At 43.9% G+C, this 23,148-nt stretch overlaps 1 protein-coding gene across 1 annotated transcript in view; it reads right to left on the bottom strand.

Annotated features, from left to right (window-relative positions):
- Positions 1–699: 699 nt before the first annotated feature.
- Positions 700–23,148, bottom strand: part of LOC116938487 (inactive phospholipase C-like protein 2) — a 90,769-nt gene continuing 68,320 nt past the window's right edge. The window contains exons 4-6 of the mRNA XM_032945618.2: positions 17,352–17,427; positions 13,092–13,201; positions 700–6,669 (exon numbers count right to left, since the gene is read on the bottom strand). Of these exons, the coding sequence (XP_032801509.2) occupies positions 6,403–6,669; positions 13,092–13,201; positions 17,352–17,427 (453 nt within the window). The 3' untranslated portion in view covers positions 700–6,402. The remainder of the gene's footprint in view (positions 6,670–13,091; positions 13,202–17,351; positions 17,428–23,148) is intronic.

Here is a 23,148-nt window from a genome sequence, read left to right as displayed (position 1 = left end):
CTTCATCAAAATGACGTTCACCACTGGTGAATGCACCAGCATTGCTTACATTAAGTGCAGAGATACAAGTCTGTTTGCACACACTCAGTTGTGCAAATTTGCTTTTACTCAGCGTTTGCAGGCGAATACAATGTCCAGTCTCTTCTTTAGCTGCTGCGTGATATTGCCCGTAATTCTTACGACAAATGTAAGGAAAGGGGATTGATTGCTCTATATGAAAGAAAAAAAACCCCCCACCATATTCTATTCCCTGTATCCAAAAATACCAAGATATTCAGACAATGCCAGAGCTGGTCTCAAACCCAGACACTTATTTTTTTATAAAGCACGTGGAATATCAATCGCATACACAAATGCAGTCCACGTGGCACTCTCCACCACACGTGTTATCTATCCCCTGCACAATTCCGGCTTGTTCAATGTGCAAACCAGACTGAAGAAACAAGTTGCAATACATTACAAGCACATTGCACGCATATTTAACTTCTTTCGCACCAAACGTAGCCAACCGTGATAATCGGAGGTGCGGGATATGGATAAAATCCAAAAATGTGCGTTAAAGATATTATCTGTTGTATTAGCACAGGATTCTCCATCCCATGCTCTCCTATCATTGGTTAGAACCATGGCGTTTCAAAATGGAAAAACAGATACATCTGTTAACATTCAATTTGTGGAAAAGTAACAAGCAAACAAAACTCACATTTGGCATGGTTGTGTTTATTTTAACCAATTACTTTATATATGGATTTTTTGTATTCATCACAAATGCTTCAAATTATATTAGACTAGAAAACTCTGAAGCTCCGCATCAATATAATTCAAATATCAATTTACTACAAAAAAAAACAGATCATTATATTAAACAAAACAGAAAAGAACTGCACATACATACAAACTTTATTGGCTCCAACAACTATAGATCACATTCCAACTGCCTCCTTTCATAAGCTGCTGCGTTTGACGCAAATACCAAAGGTCAATCGCCTTTTTATTTACACAGTGGCAGACCAAAACGTTACACAACCCACAAGGGGGTCAACACAAGGTCAAACCTTGCTGTATTAACATTTGGCATCGTACTAAACCTATATTGGCACCATCGCCAAATGGGATTAGCGCTGTGCCCCCCCCCCCCCATGAAAATGCCACTGTACTATATCATCATTTACACCGTCATTATGCAAAGGCCAAGTATTGCCTTGAGCCGTTTAGCCCAGGGAATATTTCCCAGCTCGCGCATTGGGGGAGTCTCGCCACAAAGAAGCGTAAATTTACGAAGTTCAATAGTCCTTTCCCATCCAGAATGTTACGCAAATTAATGCAAGTCGGTTTCAAACAGTGCCACTAACCAACCAAGGCAAGAACAGAAGTCAACAACGTTCCATCAACATGGTTAACGGACGTAAAAGCACGCACTTACACACATGTTAGCACGGTACTGTAGATAATACTATATATTTTGTGGGTGTGTTCATAGGAAAAAGGACTGTTGCAAAGAAAACGTTCACCTTTAGTTATAATCATATTTCTTTGCGACCCATTTTATATGAACTACTACATGTATACTTGTTATGTATATACACACACATTGTATACACTTCAACATACAGTATGACCTTATTGGCAATATACACAAAGCAGTGATCCTACAAAAATACAAAGTAGTCTATTAAAAATTTATACTAAAATCTGTGAAGCTTGAGGCACATCGAGTACAACATCATTTATGGCAGGAAAAAAGGTACACACTAAGCTGATTTTTTTTACTTATTATAACCTTGTTTGTATATTAGCCAAGTGCTGGTAAGTTAATTACAATATAAATACCATCGACACGCCCACTTCGCCGCTACATATTATGCCACAAAGTTTACAGGGCTGGCTAACATTATGGCTGCCAATATGACACACACTTTTAGCGATGTATGGCCTTTAGCAAGTCTCCAAAAACCACGACAATTAAGATGAGCCAAGATAATGCAGATTTCTTTCTTTTTGTTACCAAAAAATACATGGTCCACCAAACCTCACAGTGTAAATATCATGAGCAATATACGACAAAGCTTTGAAATACATTTACAAAGACGCTGCAATTGCCGGACGAAAACAACCGACAGACACGCTTAAACTCCTTCAGCTTAACAATTTTGATTGAACATACACGAACAATACCATTTTGCGATCGCAAAGCATGACATTCAGCACAGCCCACGCTATATGTCACGTTAAAGTGCTAACTTTAATGTGTTCTGGAACAGTCTTCATTGTGCTGAAAGGCAGTCATTTTTTGTGTGCTATTCACAATTGCTAATCATTTCAAAAGCTCAGCTACAAACTTCGCCGTATGAACGAGCAGTCACTATTCTGTTCGGGACTGTTCAATGAATCTCGCACGGCAGGGAAGGAGCCCCCCCCCCCCCCCACTGCATATTTTAGATTGCACCTGCAAATTTAAAACAGATTCATTCAAAAGGAGGCATCACAGCGGTACACTCCGCTACTCCTGACGCAATCAACTTGGCTTGACTGCCAACCAAATGTGCTGCTCTACATCAACATCAGCCACACGAAGAACAAGTTCAATATAATGATTTGTCCTCTGATGACCTTGACATGTCGCCGAGGTCAGAATTCATGACTTCATGACGTAATACTGGGCAAAATAAGAGAGTTGCCCGGCATATGAGTACAATTAAAAAAAAATCAAATATAGCTTCAAATAAGTGTATTCGCAAGGGGATATAAGTCATTAAAACCACAAACGCACGAATCGCAGCTTGTTGGGAAATCAGGAATTAAAAAAATTAAGATATGGAAATGGCTGTGTAGTCCCCCCCGAGTGTGAAATTAGAATGTACAGCAGTACGTGTAATGTATTTAATGGACATCTGTTGAAAGAAATTAAGAGCTTATATAATCTTAACCACATAACTGTTTTCTTCCCATAGGTACTGTCTACGGTAGTGCGCAGTTGCTGCTTCAGTACTTCTCTCGGCAAAAAATAAATCCCGAAGAGAAAATATTATTTGGGTCAATGCCTGAGAGATTCCGATACCCAGAAAATTAGGTAATCGTGATTTTCATTCGTGCATCGCTTCAAAAGTCACATTTGACACTAACTAAACGTACGGAATGTGGTTTGGTAAACGTGAAAACACTAAATGGTAAAATTTTATTATCGATACGAATTGTTCGCTCTCACCCAGCCAAATTGGAACAAGCAGCAATTTCATTCCTTAAAATTATATTTCCTAAAATGGTAGAAATATGACACGAACATTAAAAGGGAACACACCAAAGTGAGGTGTGCCAAAGGGAAAAAAACCGAGTTAAAGCGTACTCCAAAGGGCATGTGCTACGCTTGGCAAAACATTAATTAGGAGAGTCAACTGATGGTATGTAAAACAATGAGCCCTAAAGCCACACTGAGACTATTAAACGTAGCCACGAAACCTGTGAGATGTGGACAGAAACGAATTTTGCCAGAATGCAGCAACAATATATTGTGAAAGCCTGAAGCATTACAGAAGTCAGAACAAGCAGAAAACAGCAAATCAAGATACTCAAATGTGATGCTGTGTTACGAATACCCTCTCTCCATGTGTGGGCTCATTTGGCATGGGCATGGGGCACAGACTGTCAGAGAGCAATGCTAAAAAGGCAGTGGTAGAGGCAGCCATACACTGACCTAAATATGTCAGTGTGGGAATGAGAAACCCAGCTTTGTAACATTTTAAGATGAGGAGCGCGCTGCAAGTTAACAGGAGTAACAATCTGGTGGCCACCAAGGGGTGGTTTAATACTCATGGGTTGCCAGGAAACAAAAACCTTTCCATGGTGTTTTTGTAGATGCGGTTGCCCCAGGGGGAATCTTTCTCAAGTGCCTATGACTTCACGAGGGAATTAAGGTCAATGAGTTAAGCCCTCGCGTTTCATGGACCCCACAGAAAAAAACCACCAAGATTAACTCCCAGCTTTATTTTTACGGTCTCTTAGCATATACTTTATTATCATTAATCACATGTCAAATCTTGCTATCCGTTGCTGGTTGAAGACTTATCTTTAAAGAAACACCAGTAGCATTTGGTCGCGTTATGGAGTTCAGTTTAAAAACCAAAAAACTCCATTGGTCATTTTCAAACATTACACTTTTTCATATTTGGTGACAAAACCACATCATGGGCAAATGTAAAACTGAAAAGAGCTACTCTAGAGAAATTAATTATGTAACTTCCAACCTTGCTGCAAATGATGCATGCTTGCTCGCTCAATACCTTGCTTAGATCACAAATCCACAGTGTAGATCTCAGTTATCGTATGTTTTTGGTTTTGGCTGGTAATCTTGTTTGGCTACTGCACTGGACATGTTAACTAAACAAATGTCTCCCTCTTAAGTTTAGATTGTAATTGCAACTGGATGTTCAACTACATATGCATTTCCACACAAAATACGTTGCGCTAAGAACGCTTATAAATGCTTTTTTGAGAATTGCATTTGATATTTTATTCATGATTTAACCGGATACTGCACACATTAAATGCTCCCTAGCCATTTCATTTTTGCTTTCAACGTGACGGCAAAAACATGAAACACTCTGCCCTACTTAAACTTAAAATCAGTAACTTTTAAATGTTTTTGTTCCTTCCCATTCACCTACTTAAGGGGCCCACACGCACACCAAGAGGGGCAGGGGTTTGTGTGGACGAGACAGTTTTACACCTCTGGGATCATAAACGGTGAAGGTTTCTAATGCACACAGGTCCATGTGGGGTCATATGCATGATCATGACCAAACACAAACATATCTTCTTAGTACGAACTGCAAACAAACAGCGATAAAAGTTTCACAAATGCGACACAAGCCATTAGCCTGCAAACAACATGACAGTCGAGTTGATAATCAATGTATATATATATTTTGAAATAGATCAACGTGAAATAAGCAAGCTGCACTTTGCAGTTCTTCCGTACCATTGCCCATTATATAAGCTACGTGGGGAAACAATAACAAAAGACTTTACAAGTGTTTCTTTAAATGACTCATCTCGGAAGGTTTCCATTTGAAATTCACTCCGTGTAACCATTTCCGCACTGCGCAAATTTACCAAGCATCAAGTTTACTCTTTGTTATGTTGCGGCAATTAAACCGCCGTACTTAATTTTCCGTGTTTTCGACCGTACACTATGATCATTTAAGTGAGGCATGTAATATTATGTTCGTGTCGTACGGTCATCGTCTACTTAGGCTGATGCATCCTCCTGCGAAATGTCTCTGATCACCGCTCTTCGGTACATTTTCCTACCGTTTAACACCTTGGTTTTCCTGCTATTCAAATTGCATGATGAAACTCAGCCTCAGTTATGCATGGACATAAACTTTGACAGCGGCTTGAGGTAGGGACTGGGTTTGGATCCATCAACTTTGCATGACATAATTCACAACCAAATCAAACACGCATACCGAAAACCAAAGTACGCTACAAAGTAATTTGCAATAATCCACCCATTGCTGTAACATTCTGCTTTGATGTTAAGTGTTGCTGATTGTGCAAGCAAAAGCCGCCACTTTCAGCCCAACACATCTACATCCCCAGTGAAGCTTTGGCCACTGTGCCAATGCTCCTCAACACCTTGTACAATTTATGTACTTATTACAGTTAAAAGAGATCAAGGAAGTAAATAAAGTCCTTCTGTTACCATCTAAAAGATATGGCCCGCAACGTACGTCTTGAAGGGATTGAATCTGGTCACTTACCGTGCTGCTTGGGGGGGGGGGGCTGTGAATTGGTATTCTATGATATTTGTTCAATGACCCAGCTCAGGAGGAGGGGGGGGGGGTCACGTTGGGAGTCGACGGTGTGCAATGTGGGTGAATGCACAGGGAAGTTGAGTCCCCCTGGCTGGATTCAGGCCCAGTCCCAGGATAGGCCCTTTGGGGTGTCTGTACAGAGTCCACACTGATGAAATGTCCAAAGTTGCGTGGTGTGCGAAGTGATGGGAAGTTAATTAAAACAGCCTTTCTATGCTTTCTGTTAGAAGCTACAAGGAAGGAGGAAACATTTCAAATAAAAGGAAAGAATAGATTTCCTTTTTGAATCAAGTATATTAAAATAAAATTGCAATAAAAATGTCTGACACTATTTGGGCCGCTAAAGAAACCCACTGCATTTACCCGCCGACGCGAAATTCATTGACTGCTTAAGCTTAGCTGCTTTTTGCAAAAAAAGGTGAAAGCACAAAGCACAGGTTTTGATCGTATTGCAATGTTCACAGCTAAACTCTGCTGGTTCCACCCACTGACCTCATCCACTCGGTGGTTACAAAACATAGCACGGACGTGGGAACGCTGCTGAGATCGAGGGACGTGGCTCTTGCAATGGGGGGGGGGGGGCAAGCGTTCACTGCTTGCTCGGCATTCTGCCCTCGTGGTCTTGAAGAGAGCCGCCGGTGCCCTGGCGGGACAGGGCCGCCTCCGAGCACGAGCCCGAACCTGAACCTGAACCCGAGCCGGAACCCGTGCCGTGCCGGGAGCGTCGGGAGCCGGTTCCCACGCTCACGCCTGTGCCGGCCGGCTGGTCGAGGCCGAACGACAGCGCCCCGAGGTGGATCTGCCGCAGGTTCTCCAGCGCCTCCGCCTTGGCCTTGCGCAGGAGGTCAGCCTGGCCCTGGGTGTTCCCGCGAAGCAGAGTCAGGCAAAGCAGGATGAGCCAAGGTGTGCGACGACTTTTACACAGATACGCGCGCCGAGTCGAAAAGCAATTACGCGGTAATCGTGGGCCTCGATGGAGGAATGAAATATCGTGGTCGCGAATTGGCATCGGAACACGTAACGTGCAAATGCATCTGGCGAGTTAAATACTTGTGCACTGTATAAACTTTCAGTATTTTTTACGCGAGTTTTATTCCATGACCTACATACGTGGCATAAACATGTCAGTAAAATGATATGTCCAAGGTCTATGGGGTGCCCTTTGTGATAGCCGTCTTGTAATACTGGTTTAACCTTGTACAATTTTACTCTCATAGACATCCAAATAAATGATGGAAAATTCTAAAGTTTCTTCATAACTGAAGTAGAAATATGATGATTTATTTTTTTACAAATGAAACTGATCATTGATGTGGCATCAATAGTGCCTCCGATTGTTGTACAGTTGGCCACGTACAGTGCGAAAGAAGTTCAACGTACATAGATACATACTTGCCACACAACCCGATGAGCATGTACAGTGAGGAAAAAAGTATTTGATCCCCTGCTGATTTTGGACGTTTGCCCACTGACAAAGAAATGATCAGTCTATAATTTTAATGGTAGATTTATTTGAACAGTGAGAGACAGAATAACAACAAAACAATCCAGAAAAACGCATGTCAAAATTTTTATAAATTGATTTGCATTTTAATGAGGGGAATAAGTATTTGACCCCTCTCAATCAGAAAGATTTCTGGCTCCCAGGTGTCTTTTATACAGGTAACGAGCTGAGATTAGGAGCACACTCTTAAAGGGAGTGCTCCTAATCTCAGCTTGTTACCTGTATAAAAGGCACCTGTCCACAGAAGCAATCAATCAATCAGATTCCAAACTCTCCACCATGGCTAAGACCAAAGAGCTCTCCAAGGATGTCAGGAACAAGATTGTAGACCTACACAAGGCTGGAATGGGCTACAAGACCATTGCCAAGCAGCTTGGTGAGAAGGTGACAACAGTTGGCGCGATTATTCGCAAATGGAAGAAACACAAAAGAACTGTCAATCTCCCTCGGCCTGGGGCTCCATGCAAGATCTCACCTCGTGGAGTTGCAATGATCATGAGAACGGTGAGAAATCAGCCCAGAACTACACGGGAGGATCTTGTCAATGATCTCAAGGCAGCTGGGACCATAGTCACCAAGAAACAATTCGTAACACACTACGCCGTGAAGGACTGAAATCCTGCAGCGCCCGCAAGGTCCCCCTGCTTAAGAAAGCACGTATACATGCCCGTCTGAAGTTTGCCAATGAACATCTGAATGATTCAGAGGACAACTGGGTGAAAGTGTTGTGGTCAGATGAGACCAAAATGGAGCTCTTTGGCATCAACTCAACTCGCCGTGTTTGGAGGAGGGCGAATGCTGCCTATGACCCCAAGAACACCATCCCCACCGTCAAACATGGAGGTGGAAACATTATGCTTTGGGGGTGTTTTTCTGCTAAGGGGACAGGACAACTTCACCACATCAAAGGGACGATGGATGGGGCCATGTACCGTCAAATCTTGGGTGAGAACCTCCTTCCCTCAGCCAGGGTATTGAAAATGGGTCGTGGATGGGTATTCCAGCATGACAATGACCCAAAACACACGGCCAAGGCAACAAAGGAGTGGCTCAAGAAGAAGCACATTAAGGTCCTGGAGTGGCCTAGCCAGTCTCCAGACCTTAATCCCATATAAAATCGGTGGAGGGAGCTGAAGGTTCGAGTTGCCAAACGTCAGCCTCGAAACCTTAATGACTTGGAGAAGATCTGCAAAGAGGAGTGGGACAAAATCCCTCCTGAGATGTGTGCAAACCTGGTGGCCAACTACAATAAACGTCTGACCTCTGTGATTGCCAACAAGGGTTTTGCCACCAAGTACTAAGCCATGTTTTGCAGAGGGGTCAAATATTTATTTCCCTCATTAAAATGCAAATCAATTCATAACATTTTTGACATGCGCTTTTCTGGATTTGTTTTTGTTATTCTGTCTCTCACTGTTCAAATAAACCTACCATTAAAATTATAGACTGATCATTTCTTTGTCAGTGGGCAAACGTACAAAATCAGCAGGGGATCAAATACTTTTTTCCCTCACTGTATGTATGTAGTTGGCAACAGCTTGAGGATGCCTTCATCCAGCAGTAGATCATCATGGCTGACAATGATGATGATGATGTCTATGATAATCAATAAATGTATAGGCGAAATGTATGCATGCAAAACTTCTTTAATCAGCATTTGGAAGAACTTAACTGGACACGACCACGGATATCTTCACAGCATACACGCTAAGCTGTGAAGGTTACGATTCAAGCTTCCACCACCCCCCGCCCCCCCTCCAGCTTGAAACAATAATGGCTTTAGCAGCACACCGAGCGGGCATGACGACCCACTCGGTCACTTTGACGTCGTATGAGCTTCAGCGATTTCCACAAATCGGCCATCGGTAGCCACCTTATGGGCCTCGACTTTCCGGTGGCTTGGCAAATTTACGAGGGATTTCCACGAGTCTGCCGATTGTTCAGTTCAGTTCATTCGGCTCTTGAATCGGGAGCAACCGCAACAAACAAAAACATGAACAATAAACATCTTAAAGTGACTACGCGCAACAGAAAAATCCAGGATAAAAACAGCAAAGTCTTCCAGAAAAAGCACCGTATATCAATGCTGTGTGCAACAGTCCCAGTGGGATGCAAGTCAAACAATAACAACCATAAGACAATTTAGAATAAAGTTATCAGTCTAACTCTGCACTACAACAAACAAACATGGCTAAACCAAAACTTTTCGAAATCACCAAAATAAAGCTATAAAAACAATGTAACAGTGATAATAGGAACTGTGATTCAAATTTAACAAGAAACGATATATATAACATGTACGACCAAACTTTGCAGCCATAGCTGGCAGCATGAGTCACTCCATAACAGCAGGAGTATCAGTAGGAGTATCAAACATTTTCAATGCACCTTTAAAGATCAGCACACTATAATCAAAACTCAAGATCATACTTTGTAGCGGTTATCCGGAGCGATACATTTTATTTCAGGCCACTGAATAGCAGTTGCAGCTAGGGGTATACAACTCCTCTAGAGCAGTTTTGAGTGAAGATCTCACAGGTAGTAAATCCAAGTTGCAGTTTATTGGCGATAGCGTTCCAGGCCCTGGGGGCATCAATAGCAAAGGCCCTTCCTCCAGTATTTGTACGGCAATTAGGAACGTGAAGCTGGTAAATGAGCGAAAACCTTAGGTCACATTTGTTCTTCGAAAAAGTGAGGAGATCCAGCAGGTAGTCTGCGGATTTTTTGTAAGTACATCGTGAATAAATCAAATCTGATGCACAAGCCGTCGATCATTAAGAGATGTTAAGTTTGACCCAATGTAGAGATCGCAGTGGTGGGTCCTATATGGGCAGTTCAATGCAAATCTTAAGGCCGAGTGATAAATTGAGTCAAGCTTCTTCAGTAAAGTACTGGGGGCTGATTTATATACGATGTCACAGTAATCAAGTAGAGGCAGTACGGTAGCTTTTATCAATTCCAAGCGGAGCATAGGGGGGAAGCAGTGCTTGTCTCGATACAGAAAACCAATTTTTACTTTTGTCTTTTTACCAATATAATCAATGTGATCTTGAAAAGTCAGTTTTGAATCAAGGATGACCCCAAGATTGGCAGAATCCTCAAGGAGTTATGCTCAACAGGCTCCATCGATAGGATCCGTGCTGCCTGTGAGATTTACCCATCGGCTCGTGAGAGAACTGAACTATAAACAATTTTTATTTTACCAGGTAAGGTACACTGAACTATACAGCTAGAAGCGAACTGACCAAAAATGATAGCTCAACGAAGTGGCTCATGTGGAAATTTATAGCAGCCTAATATTCTAAATGCATTTTTTCTAAAGGTGGAGGGAAAAACCGGAGGACCCGGAGAAAAATCCCTTCCACCACAGAGAGAGCCAGGCAAACTCCAAATATACAGCAGGCGTCAGGGTCGGGATCGAACCCACGACCTCCTGTACACCAGGCGAGATAGTTAACATCTCGCGACCGTGGCGCACCTTTGGCCACTGTTAGTTTCAGATGCATCACGTGGCAACTCGCCCTGCTGCCAGCTCTCACCTCTGCCAGGAGGACGGGGGGGGGGGGGGTGTTCAAGCGCAACTCCAATGTATGCTTTTGCAGAGGGCTACAAAACGGAATCAATCTTGTGACCCACATACACCTTCGAATGGCTTTCAAAAGTAAAAAATATAGTTCTACACTCAGCCTGTTGGTGTTTGAATACCATGCGAAGGAGAGAGAGCCGTTCAAAACACCCCCGTCGAGTTGTGTTTGTTTCGATATGGGGGGGGGGGGGGTGGAAGCCTGGAGTTCACGACCTTGGCAGCGGCTTCACGGTGTGCTCTCCCGCGCTTCCTCTCCCAGTGTATTGTCTCCACAAAAATAACCTGCAGGGAGTTTCTGCTGAAGATGTTCTATTAAAAGTGTAAAAACGATTAAAACTATAAGGTGTATTTTTGTTTTACCAGGTAAGGCCCACTTGTGCTATATAACTCTTTTTCAGAAAGCGACCTGGTGACAAATGATAGCTCAACGAAGTGGCTCATCAATGTGGAAATGTATCACGGCCAAATACTCTCTACACATGTTTCTAAATGTGGAGGTAAAAACCAGAGGATCCAGAGAAAAATCCACGTGACTACGGGGAGAACATGCAAACTCCAAATATATAGGCGTCAGGGTCGGGATCAAACCTATTACCTCCTGCATACCAGGCGTGCACCCTGGCACTGCCTTGCAACTCCTGCTCCTCAACCGAAGCAGCTGCGAACCGCACCCTGTGGTGCTTTTCCGAATTTTTGGTGGTGAACAAAACAGCGTACCAGCTGTGAATCCGTGCAAACAGAAACTGTGCAGAGCGAGGCTCATGTGGGTCTTATATAACCGGGAAGCGGTGGCTATGCATGCCTGTAGTCTACCACTGCGGAGGCGAGCGTGGCCAAATACTGTGCGCCTTACTACGCTGAAATTATTCTTCAAGATATCGATGCCGTCATTTTCCCAATGAAGCACATCCCACTGTTTTTTGTGCAGTGTCTTTAAATGCGGTTGCATTTAGATGCTTTACAGACGGAGATGTTACGTAATGACTCCACATTTTAATAAATTCCATATCTGAAGTAGTTCAACGTAAACTAAAACATCATCGGGTATGCAACCACATTGTAATATGTGATGTTACATTAACTGCGAAGGATCACTTCCTCCTCCCTTGTGGGTGCACATTGACGACATCACACCCCCGATTTAAAGCCAAAAGACTCGGACATTTTCACAATCACGGCTTCTGCCTGATGATGCTGGTTGTAACCATCAATGAAACTTTGCACCCAAATGTTAAATGTTGTGACATTGCCCTCCAACGCAACTGGGGTGCCGAAGCAGAAATAAATTGGCACGTTTGTTTATGTGGCAACTTTATTAATTGGCTGTTTCGGGTGGAGGAAGATTTACTTGTGCGATCTGACTTAAAAGTTAATTATGAATCATAAATTCTAGTTACAAAACCACAGTCGAGCTAAGTTCTAGATTTATCGTTGCCACTAAATGTGACTGTGGCTTCATAAACAAACAATGTCGCATATTGTTGATGGACTGTCCACTGACGAAGCACAGTGGAGGTCTACGAGAACTACACATGCCCACCAAGGGTGTTATTGCATGGCGTGGCGATTCCGCACACGATGAAAATGTGCGTAATTCCCGCACCTCCGATGAGCAAGGTTGACTACGTACGGTGCGAAAGGTGGTCTACATACGTACAATGAATACCACTACATGTAGGATGCCTCAATGGCCACTACAACCAGCGGAATCTGCTAACCACGTGTGCCTAGCCCATGACTTGACATTACAAATGTTCGAAATCCCTTCCCTGGGAAACACCCTCGCTGGATTAATCAGCTCAGGGATTCCATTGATTCTACTTCATGGCTGCCACCCACTCGTCTCTTTATCTAAACCCTAGCTGACAGACTGTCTCTCTCTCTCTCTCTCTGCGAAGCAGCCTGGTGGCGTTAATGATAATAAATTGGTTGCCGTGCGCTGGAGGAAAGGAAGGAAACAAAATCTTGGAACGGGCCGGCAATGCTGTCAGTTGACAATTTACTGTCGGCAAAACCTGTACACCTTAACCAGCACATTACCCAAAAGACACAACAAAGCTGCTCACACACAGTGTCACGTGTACGACGGAGGTCTACCCTGGACTTGCGCGTTCCCTGCCTGCAGTCGCAAAAGTCAACGCCTAGGTGCTGCTGCTGTTCACTGCCTTTGTGTGGGAGTGCTTTATACCTTCAGCACGGTGATGTTCCAAGCGAAGCTCTCCAACGCCTTGCTCAGCTTACGGCCCTTGAGGCCATCCTTGGCTCCCGCATTAGGGAGGTCTTCGTGCAGCTCCAGACCTGCTCAAGCACAGAGGCGCGCGCGCACACACACACCCGATACAACTGCGCGCACAGACAAGTTGACGCAAACTCAACGCGGCACACATGAGAATACACAAGTTTTCACGACAAGAGTTCTCGCAAAACAGGTTTTGCTCGTGTGTGTGTGTGTGTGTGTTTTATATTCTTCCAAAGAACTCTGTGGTGGCCCCCCGACTCTTGACAAATTGAGAAAAGAATTGCATTCGTATTACTATCTAAATTGGTGCGTTAATTAAATCCAAAAACGATTTTGTACACAATTGGTGAAAAAAAAACTCACATTCAGAAATAATATCGCATTGAAAGAAAGATATATCCAGAACGTTTTGGGCAATGGACCTTCTTCAGAACACAAATAGAGAGGGGCCAGAGATAGAGTAAATAAGGGTTGGAGAGACGGCACTTTACTTAAAATCATGATTTTGATGACCATTTTTTTTTAAATAGGCATATAAATAGTTACCTAATAGTAGCTATTGAGTACATGTATCTTAAGGCAGTGTTCTTGACAGTATTGCGTTTTTTCTGACTGTGCGCCAATGTCAACGCAGCATTATCATTTTTTTGTCCTTTTAGAACTACGAAGATCTATACAAAGTGCCTCTATTAACAACTCGCATGCAGTGGATGGGGCAGGTAGCGGTGGTGGTGTGCCACCTTCACGTGACAATTACCTGTGGGCAAGTGGGTGCAGTGTGTGTGTGTGACAAATTAAGCCTCAATAACAAATCCAGCACATATCACTGCGACAAGATGCCACCACTTGCAGTGACCAAGATGCAAGTCTATACAAGAATAAATATTTGCAAATTTGCAGTTCACACATGTTGAAACAAAGACATGCTTGAATGGGATAGACTGGTTCCAGTGGTCCGCACACTGTTCTATCAATCCTGTTGACCTGGGTTTGATTCCCAGCTGTGGTTAACATCGGTAGCGAGAAATATATGAACCGGTCATTGACTCCCACTGCATCAACCCCAAACTGACCAGGGTAGTGAAGTAAAATCAAGCAATTGGCTGTGTCGGGCGGTGGTGGGTTTAATATATTTACGTGATCTAACTAAAAAAAACGTATTATGTATAATCAAGAAACTCCTATTAACAACATAGCATGGAGAGGCTCTCATTCGTTAGTGGATTAACAAAGGGCTGTTAACTCAGAATTACTCAGAGCAGTTTCGTCATCCTGCGGTGAGTAAAAAGCTTGTAGACAATCCCACAGCTTTACAACAAAAGTAAAGTACAGAGATATCTCGCAGAGTGTTCTCTTACTGACAGCGAGCCTACGAGTGGCAAATAAAAAAATATAAAACAGCATTGACTACACCAATGGCACATTTACGAGGTCCAAGATGAGCATTTCAAATTTTACTGGGGCTTAATTTTGTCCAACTGAGTATTTTTCTGTGTGCAATGGCATAACAGTTTCTTCGATGCTATTCTGGCGCAAAAAAAAAGTCACCCAAGGGGTATAAAGATCATTCTTCCGAGGCATACCGGCAAGGCTTTGTGCAATAAATTTTTGTCATTGTTAATTATTTTCATAACGAATTAATTTAGTTGGCAACAGCTTGAGGATGCCTTCATTCAGCAGTAAATCGATCATGACTGATGATGATGACGATAATGGAATGTGCATTAATCAATAAACATATCGGCAAAATGTATGTGTGTATGTTGAGCTTCTTTCGCACCATACGTAGCCAACCGTGCTAATCGGAGGTGCGGGGGAAGGACAACAAACTAAACACAACAAACAGAAATCATAGTGATTGCATGGGCATTTGGAAACACGTTTGGGAAAATTACTTTAAGAGCCCGTTGTGCAAGTGCCAATGGAAGTAGAGAGCATGGAATTGTGTTATTGACAGCCAACGTGAATGAACAACAGCTCAGTGGATAAATGGGAGGCATTAAAACTCTCGCATTTGGCAGCGCTGTACCTAAAGCAGTTGCTTGTGTCCCTCTCTATGAGAATGAACGAATGTGTCGTTTCTGGTCATTGTCAGATCTATCGTGGTCACTTTTAAAGCAACAAATCTACCGAGATGTTTCTCATCAATAGAATAGATCGGCTCGCGAGCTTATATCATTCCATGACAATGGGGAACAAACATTGTCGCTTATACCAAGAGTGCAATTTGCACTGTTCCGGCTTGCAGTCTACAGAGTGATTATATACAAGAATGTATCATTAATTAGAGAATGAGTCCCCACTTTCTCATATTTGTGGCATTATATAATCTTGGCAAGTGATAAGAAAGCCTACTCTTGTGTAAATATTTCTTCTGACATCGCTTTATTCTACTTGAGAGCAATCAGAATTTTCTGGACATGCAAAATCTGCAGCACTATATTTGGTAAACGTGAATGGTCCAAAACACCGACTTTAACTTCTACAGTCTCCAGGGTCTTATTTTTGACGTGAGCCATGTATAGCACACATTCCTGCCATTATTCATCTTATTTAAGCCAGGCAACAACAGCCCACTGAGACACTGAGCCTCTTTTGCCAGGGACACCAGGACCCTGCAGCCAATGCAACCATTCTGAGCCATGGAATCGGAAATCTAACCTCTCATCTTCACCACGCAATTAATTATGTAAATTAATTTAAAATCAGGTTATAATTGTTTGCTTTGCAAACAACACTTTTTGCTTTGCTAACAACCCTTCTAAGCCATGGAATCAGACATCCATTCTCTCACCTTCATCTTGACCACGCTGGAAATGATGTACAAATGTTCCGAATTAGGTTAGCATTGTTTGCATCGCAAACAACATTTTTGAAAATAACTTAAAAGCAGCGGCTTCTAAATGTAAGCTTTACAATTTGGAGTAATTACTGCGACAAACCTCTCTGGTTTAATGTCGGTGCAACAATGGCTAGTAACGAGGTGGGGTTTTGGGTCGATTACCATCGACCCAAAAAAATGTCCACAAACGGCATCGCAAAAAAACTCTCCGGGCTCTGGGCACCTGCTGCCCCTGGTTGGCACAACAACAGTTATCAGATCACATCAGTGCGAAGGGCCTCGCATGGAGTGCAGCGAGTGGCAAGGGGTTTGACAGTGCCGCAATCAGTCGCCCATGCGGGCGCACCTGGGTTCACGCGCATTGGGATCGGCGTGTGCTCTACGCAGCTGCGAGAGAAAAAAAGACACGCTTTGCAAAGCTTCCCCCGAACATGTTCATTGTACAGTATGGCAAAGTGACCAACGCACAGGAGGAAAAACAGCATTCGGTCTTTAAAAAAATGGGGGGGGTGGGGGAGATGTAATTCGCGGGGTGCCATCGCGTTACAGTTGTGCAAAATGTAGCCAAGCCACGGAAATAACGATGCGCAAAAAATTGTTAGATAGCACACCTTTAAAAAAAAATAACATATCAACGCATGAAAATTCTAAACTGGCGACATCAAAAAAATAGGTTCACAAATAAACAACCTTGCCAGGCCGAGTGATAAACTGTGCCCCTGAGGAGCGGCGAGCAACATTGCAGGCTTCACTCGGACGTCACCGTTCACGGCCAAGTGGAAGGATCACGGGTGCCGGCATGAAATGCCAGCTAGACTTACTCTTTCTATCTCCGCGTGCAAAGGCAAATATCCCCCGTATGGCCTTAACAGACAAGTGCTGTAAGCGAGTAGCACCTGTGAAGGCCAGCCACGACACAAGAGGGGGAGGGTGGCCAGCACCACGCCCGGCTGTCTTACCAGTCCCAATGTTTGCACATCACACCAGGTACACATTTGAGGTTGAGTAAACCTTGGGGAGGCCCAGGACCGGTAAAGATAACCGTCACGAGCCACGAGTGGAAATCAAACTCGGGTTGCCAGGCTCATAGTGCAGCGCGCTAACCACTGCGTCACCATTCTCCCACATCTCCACACACGTACACACACAAACGTGTTGTGTTCTAACAATACGTGCCAGACAACAGTGGCTATCATTTTGAGCCGATATTGATCTTGGGGAGTCACCTGTCCACCACCTCAAGCCTCTTCAGAGCAAGAAGCCAGGGGATGGCGTTTCCTGTGAATACATAGAGCTCTCGGTGACCAGCTCTATTTATTCACAGAGCAATCTCTTTTGTCGGAGACGATCGACGGATAATTTCTCACCTGCCTTCTGGCAGTGGATGATTTTGTTGTACAGGGACTCGGAACTTTCAATCAGGTTCTTCGTCTCGTTCACCATCTGCGGCGGAAGAAAACATCATCAGGGGAATCACCGAGGCGACCGTGTGCATCGAAACACTCGGGAGCATACATTAACTATTACAACCAGGCAGAAACCCGAATTTAGTGCGTCCGTCACTCGCGCAGGATGTCATTCAACACCTTCCCATGGCCATTTATTCGCTCAGAATTTCATGAGAAAAATCCACCGGCTGAGTTTCAGGTCGACCGATGTTAAAAAAGCGATGAGCTGCAATCTCGTGCAATGCATTAAACACGCAAAATGCTCATCTTTATGTATAAATCATTCATCCGACTCTAAAATGTTGAGGTCTCTTCAGACAAATCAGATTTTGGGCTAAAGCCTCGGGAAAAGGTGTTTTTTATTCCACGAAAAAATATCAAACCGTGTGATGTAGTGATATTTGTGAATAAATTGTGAAGGTAAAAATGAATCGCCTTAATAATTATGCTCTTGTTTTATTGGCTGCTTATTTCAAGTCATGAGAAAATTGGCTCAAATAAAGTGATGTAATTAAATAAGACAGTGCACATACAAAGGTACGTATGTGCGCGTGTGTACGCGCGTTTGCAGGCAAACATGGTACTGACTTATTATTCATTATGGTCACTCTAGTAAGACACTCAAATTCCCTCCCACTGGGCCATTTCCAAAAATAGCCGAGCATAGCACACGGGTACAGACACATCACGGCAACAACCCCGTCTGCTGCCCGGAATTCAATCAAAAGCCCCTGAATAGGTTAACTGCCGCTTGCAGAATGCTATTTTTACTACTTTTGCCTGGTCTCGTACGTTAAAAATGAAAATAATAACAAACACGTACGCACAGAACATAGTAAGATATTTGTAAGCATGCTAACGAACCACATTGTTGGGCATTACATTTAATTTAGAGAGACAGTGTAACTACCAACCACCACAATGCACGCAAACGCCTTACACGAATTCATATCAAGTATGAGCAGTAACCACACAAGTCACTTCCCTGGTTGTCCTTTGGGGAGACCGACACTTGCCACAGGATTGCAAAACTTCCCCCTAATGGCTCAGGGCCACCAAGAGCGAGATAAGCACATCCCATGTCAACTGACCGGGAGACACTGACATTAGATTTATATTTACTTCCTTTATACATTGGTGCAACCGACAGGGGTAACTGATCCCTCCACTGAAGGAGGGCCCATAAAGTCGATGTACGGCTCCAGCACTTGACAGCACCGTGGGCTGCATCAATGGCTTGAAACTCTGTTCCCTAGGATGCCAGACGACAAAAGGTTTTTGGTAGACTTCTGGAGATACTTTTAATGACCCTCGGAGGCATCGCCAACACGCATCGTTCGGCCAATGAAGTGGCAGGGTTTAATCGCAGCAGAACAAATGGCATTGACAGCAGGATACAGATAACACACCGTCAACACATGTTTTGCAAAATACCTAAATTCATCAGGGTGCGGGGAATGGTAAATACTGCACAACAGTACATATGTAGCGTCTTCTAAAATCACTCACACCAACACGTAACAAGTCACCTGCTTACACTTTATTCACCTATTCGTGCACCAGTTGTAGGCACTCCTTTAACTATCTATACGGTCACTTCTCCCCACTCTTATCTACATTCCACCTCGCTTATTCTGCACTAAGCAGCTTTGCTCTCAGCGACTCCGCACGCAGCGACTCCGCACGCAGCGACTCCGCACACAGCGTCTCCGCACACAGCGACTTCACACACAGCGTCTTCGCACACAGCGACTCCGCACACAGCGACTCCGCACACAGCGACTCCGCACACAGCGTCTCTACATCTCCAGCGCTGCCCCCACCTACGCTCCCTCTGAGAGCCGCTCACCCGTCTGTTCCGGGCGGGGGGATCAGCCAACACCCGCCCGGCGACGGCGTGAGGGTTGAGGTCCCGTTGACGGCTGGAGCGGCAGCGCGTCAGATGACGTCGGTCAACTGTGCACACCGCGTATTTCACTCCTCCACACATTCACTGCATTCTAGACGTATTGTTTTAAGGGTCAATGGCAGAGACGGGTGGCTGTGAACAGACCCGAGAGCTGGAACACACATGCCTGCTGCTCTGCATCAGTACCGAGGACAACAACAACAGCCGCCATCCGCCACTAAGTGGTGGCGACGTCACCACGGCGCCTGTGCCAGTCCAGGTGCACTTTGAGGCTACGTGAAGTGTCGAAGGGCTCGCTGACAGGGGGTCACGGGACAGACCCAGGTGCCATGAGTTGCCTGTCTAAGATGACTGGCAGATGCACCAGCTGTGCCCCTCCTACTGTGCCAAATTGCTGCGTTTTAGCCACCTGGGGCTCGTTGTTGTGAGCATCGCTCCTCTACTCTACATTCCTGTTGGAGGGCGACTGTTTCCAACTTCACAGCAGCGTCCTACACTGCAGCACAGGCAGTGTAGGTGGTTTGACCTCAAATCTGACATCTGCTACTCCCAAAATTTTATTCCAGACATTTGTGAATTTCCCAGCTGCATGGATGAATTACGACCAACTAACTGGCCTATGATGGATTTTGGGATTTACCATAATAATGAGCTCATAAATATACTTTGTCCGTTGCATTACCTAACAGCCCACATCTATTAAAGCTCAAATTAGATATTCTATTTTTTGTGGCCTTATGCACCGAAAGCCTGCACACTGGGATACCATTACAAGGCAGATCAGACAAGATTGTAATCGTCAGCACTAAAAAACCTCGTGCTCCTCCAAACAAGCTAAAGTACAAACAGCTGGGACGTGCGAGCAATCTTACCAACATATCCCCCTCTCCTGTAGCCAGCCCTCATCCATGCCTGGCTGGCTTACGATTAATGTTTTTTTAAGAGCTCTTTTGGTGTGAAATATGAATCATCCCAAGACACGCAGACTGTGATGATCGCAGACATGCCTGTTATGCCACCAGAGAGTTATGTTTTATAATTTTTCCCCTGTGAAGAACTCTACCACCTCTCCGCTAATTGCATAATCAACCAGCTCTTTTATTTGGTTAAGAACATCGGTTTACATTTATAATACAAATGTAATGACTCAGCTGTGTGTCAATATGTCATGCCGAACGTAAATATGTTCACAGAATGTATCATTTACTTTGGCGTCAACATATTGTTAGGGTTAGAGCGGTGGTGGTGCAGTGATTTAATGCACTACACAGTAAACTGAACAACCCGAGCTCAATTCCCTGCCACAGCTAACATCAGTGGCTGGTGATATACACCTTTCCAAACGAGACGTTCCATCTGAAGGGCTTTTGCAGGTTAAATATTTGAATAAAAAAAACTATATAAAATAGAGATATGCACCAGTTGGTGGTGCCCCCTTCACCCAACTACACTACCTCATGGTGAAGCATGGTCAAACAACACCTCCCACCCTCCCCACAACTGACACAGCATGGGGAGGGGGTCTTCAAACAGCAGTGGATTGACACAGGGCTCCACATCACCATGGTGTCAATTTACATAAAACATACATTTCAAACGGTAAATGAACAGACAGCAAAACGAACCTGTTTTTTGTTGTTGCTGGCTCGGTTACAATTGGTTATTGGGAAGCGCTGCCTGAGTGTCCCGTGTCACGGTAACCATACTTCACGTTCATTACATACGTCACATTCCATTTCCCTTTCAGGCCGATCTCCTCGATGTTGACTGTGCCCTGAAGACGCACATCATCAGTGGCTGGCAAAGCCACGGGTGCAAAGTGTCACAGCGCTGGCTGGCTCAGTGGGATAAGCCTCTGTGCCACATCTCTGTGCCCATAAATTCAGACAAACTGAATTTTATCCTTGCCAGGGTACAATACAGTGAAGGAAAAAAGTATTTGATCCCCTGCTGATTTTGTACGTTTGCCCACTGACAAAGAAATGACCAAATTTTGATTTAAAGCTTTCGTGACTGCAGGGATTCATATTCTTTGTTCTTTCGGTAAAGTCACGTAGAAGGGAAACAATAAAATAATAAAAATATAAAACAATAAAATTCTCACGACGTTTCGACTGCAACACAAGCAATCATCATCAGGTGTGAAAACCACAGCAAGAAAATTTGAAAAAAGTGGCGGTTTTCTTGCTGTGATTTTCACACCTGATGATGATTGCTTGTGTTGCAGTCGAAACGTCGTGAGAATTTTATTGTTTTATATTTTTATTATTTTATTGTTTCCCTTCTACGTGACTTTACCGAAAGAACCAAGAATAAAGAAATGATCAGTCTATAATTTTAATGGTAGGTTTATTTGAACAGTGAGAGACAGAATAACAATAAAAAAATCCAGAAAAACGCATATCAAAAATGTTATAAATTTATTTGCATTTTAATGAGGGAAATAAGTATTTGACCCCTCTGCAAAACATGACTTAGTACTTGGTGGCAAAACCCTTGTTGGCAATCACAGAGGTCAGACGTTTCTTGTAGTTGGCCACCAGGTTTGCACACATCTCAGGAGGGATTTTGTCCCACTCCTCTTTGCAGATCTTCTCCAAGTCATTAAGGTTTCGAGGCTGACGTTTGGCAACTCGAACCTTCAGCTCCCTCCACAGATTTTCTATGGGATTAAGGTCTGGAGACTGGCTAGGCCACTCCAGAATCTTAATGTGCTTCTTCTTGAGCCACTCGTTTATTGCCTTGGTCGTGTGTGTTTGGGTCATTGTCATGCTGGAATACCCATCCACGACCCATTTTCAATGCCCTGGCTGAGGGAAGGAGGTTCTCACCAAAGATTTGACGGTATATGGCCCCGTCCATCGTCCTTTTGATGCGGTGAAGTTGTCCTGTCCCCTTAGCAGAAAAACACCCCCAAAGCATAATGTTTCCACCTCCATGTTTGACGGTGGGGATGGTGTTCTTGGGGTCATAGGCAGCATTCCTCTTCCTCCAAACACGGCGAGTTGAGTTGATGCCAAAGAGCTCCATTTTGGTCTCATCTGACCACAACACTTTCACCCAGTTGTCCTCTGAATCATTCAGATGTTCATTTGCAAACTTCAGACGGGCATGTATATGTGCTTTCTTAAGCAGGGGGACCTTGCGGGCGCTGCAGGATTTCAGTCCTTCATGGCGTATAGTGTTACCAATTGTTTATTGGTGCCTATGGTCCCAGCTGATTTGAGATCATTGACAAGATCCTACCGTGTAGTTCTGGGCTGATTCCTCACCGTGCTCATGATCATTGCAACTCCACGAGGTGAGATCTTGCATGGAGCCCCAGGCCGAGGGAGATTGACAGTTCTTTTGTTTCTTCCATTTGCGAATAATCGCACCAACTGTTGTCACCTTCTCACCAAGCTGCTTGGCAATGGTCTTCTAGCCCATTCCAGCCTTGTGTAGGTCTACAATCTTGTTCCTGACATCCTTGGAGAGCTCTTTGGTCTTGGCCATGGTGGAGAGTTTGGAATCTGATTGATTGCTTCTGTGGACAGGTGTCTTTTATACAGGTAACAAGCTGAGATTAGGAGCACTCCCTTTAAGAATGTGCTCCTAATCTCAGCTCGTTACCTTATAAAAGACACCTGGGAGCCAGAAATCTTTCTGATTGAGAGGGGGTCAAATACTTATTCCCCTCATTAAAATGCAAATCAATTTATGCACGTTTTGACATGTGCTTTTCTGGATTTTGTTGTTGTTATTCTGTCTCTCACTGTTCAAATAAACCTACCATTAAAATTATAGACTGATCATTTCTTTGTCAGT

This window comes from Petromyzon marinus, chromosome 4, assembly GCF_048934315.1.
Source record: "Petromyzon marinus isolate PM22_M1 ecotype Great Lakes invasive population chromosome 4, UKy_Petmar_22M1.pri1.0, whole genome shotgun sequence".
Lineage (NCBI taxonomy): Eukaryota > Metazoa > Chordata > Hyperoartia > Petromyzontiformes > Petromyzontidae > Petromyzon > Petromyzon marinus.
This window is presented reverse-complemented; position numbering and strand designations above follow the sequence as displayed.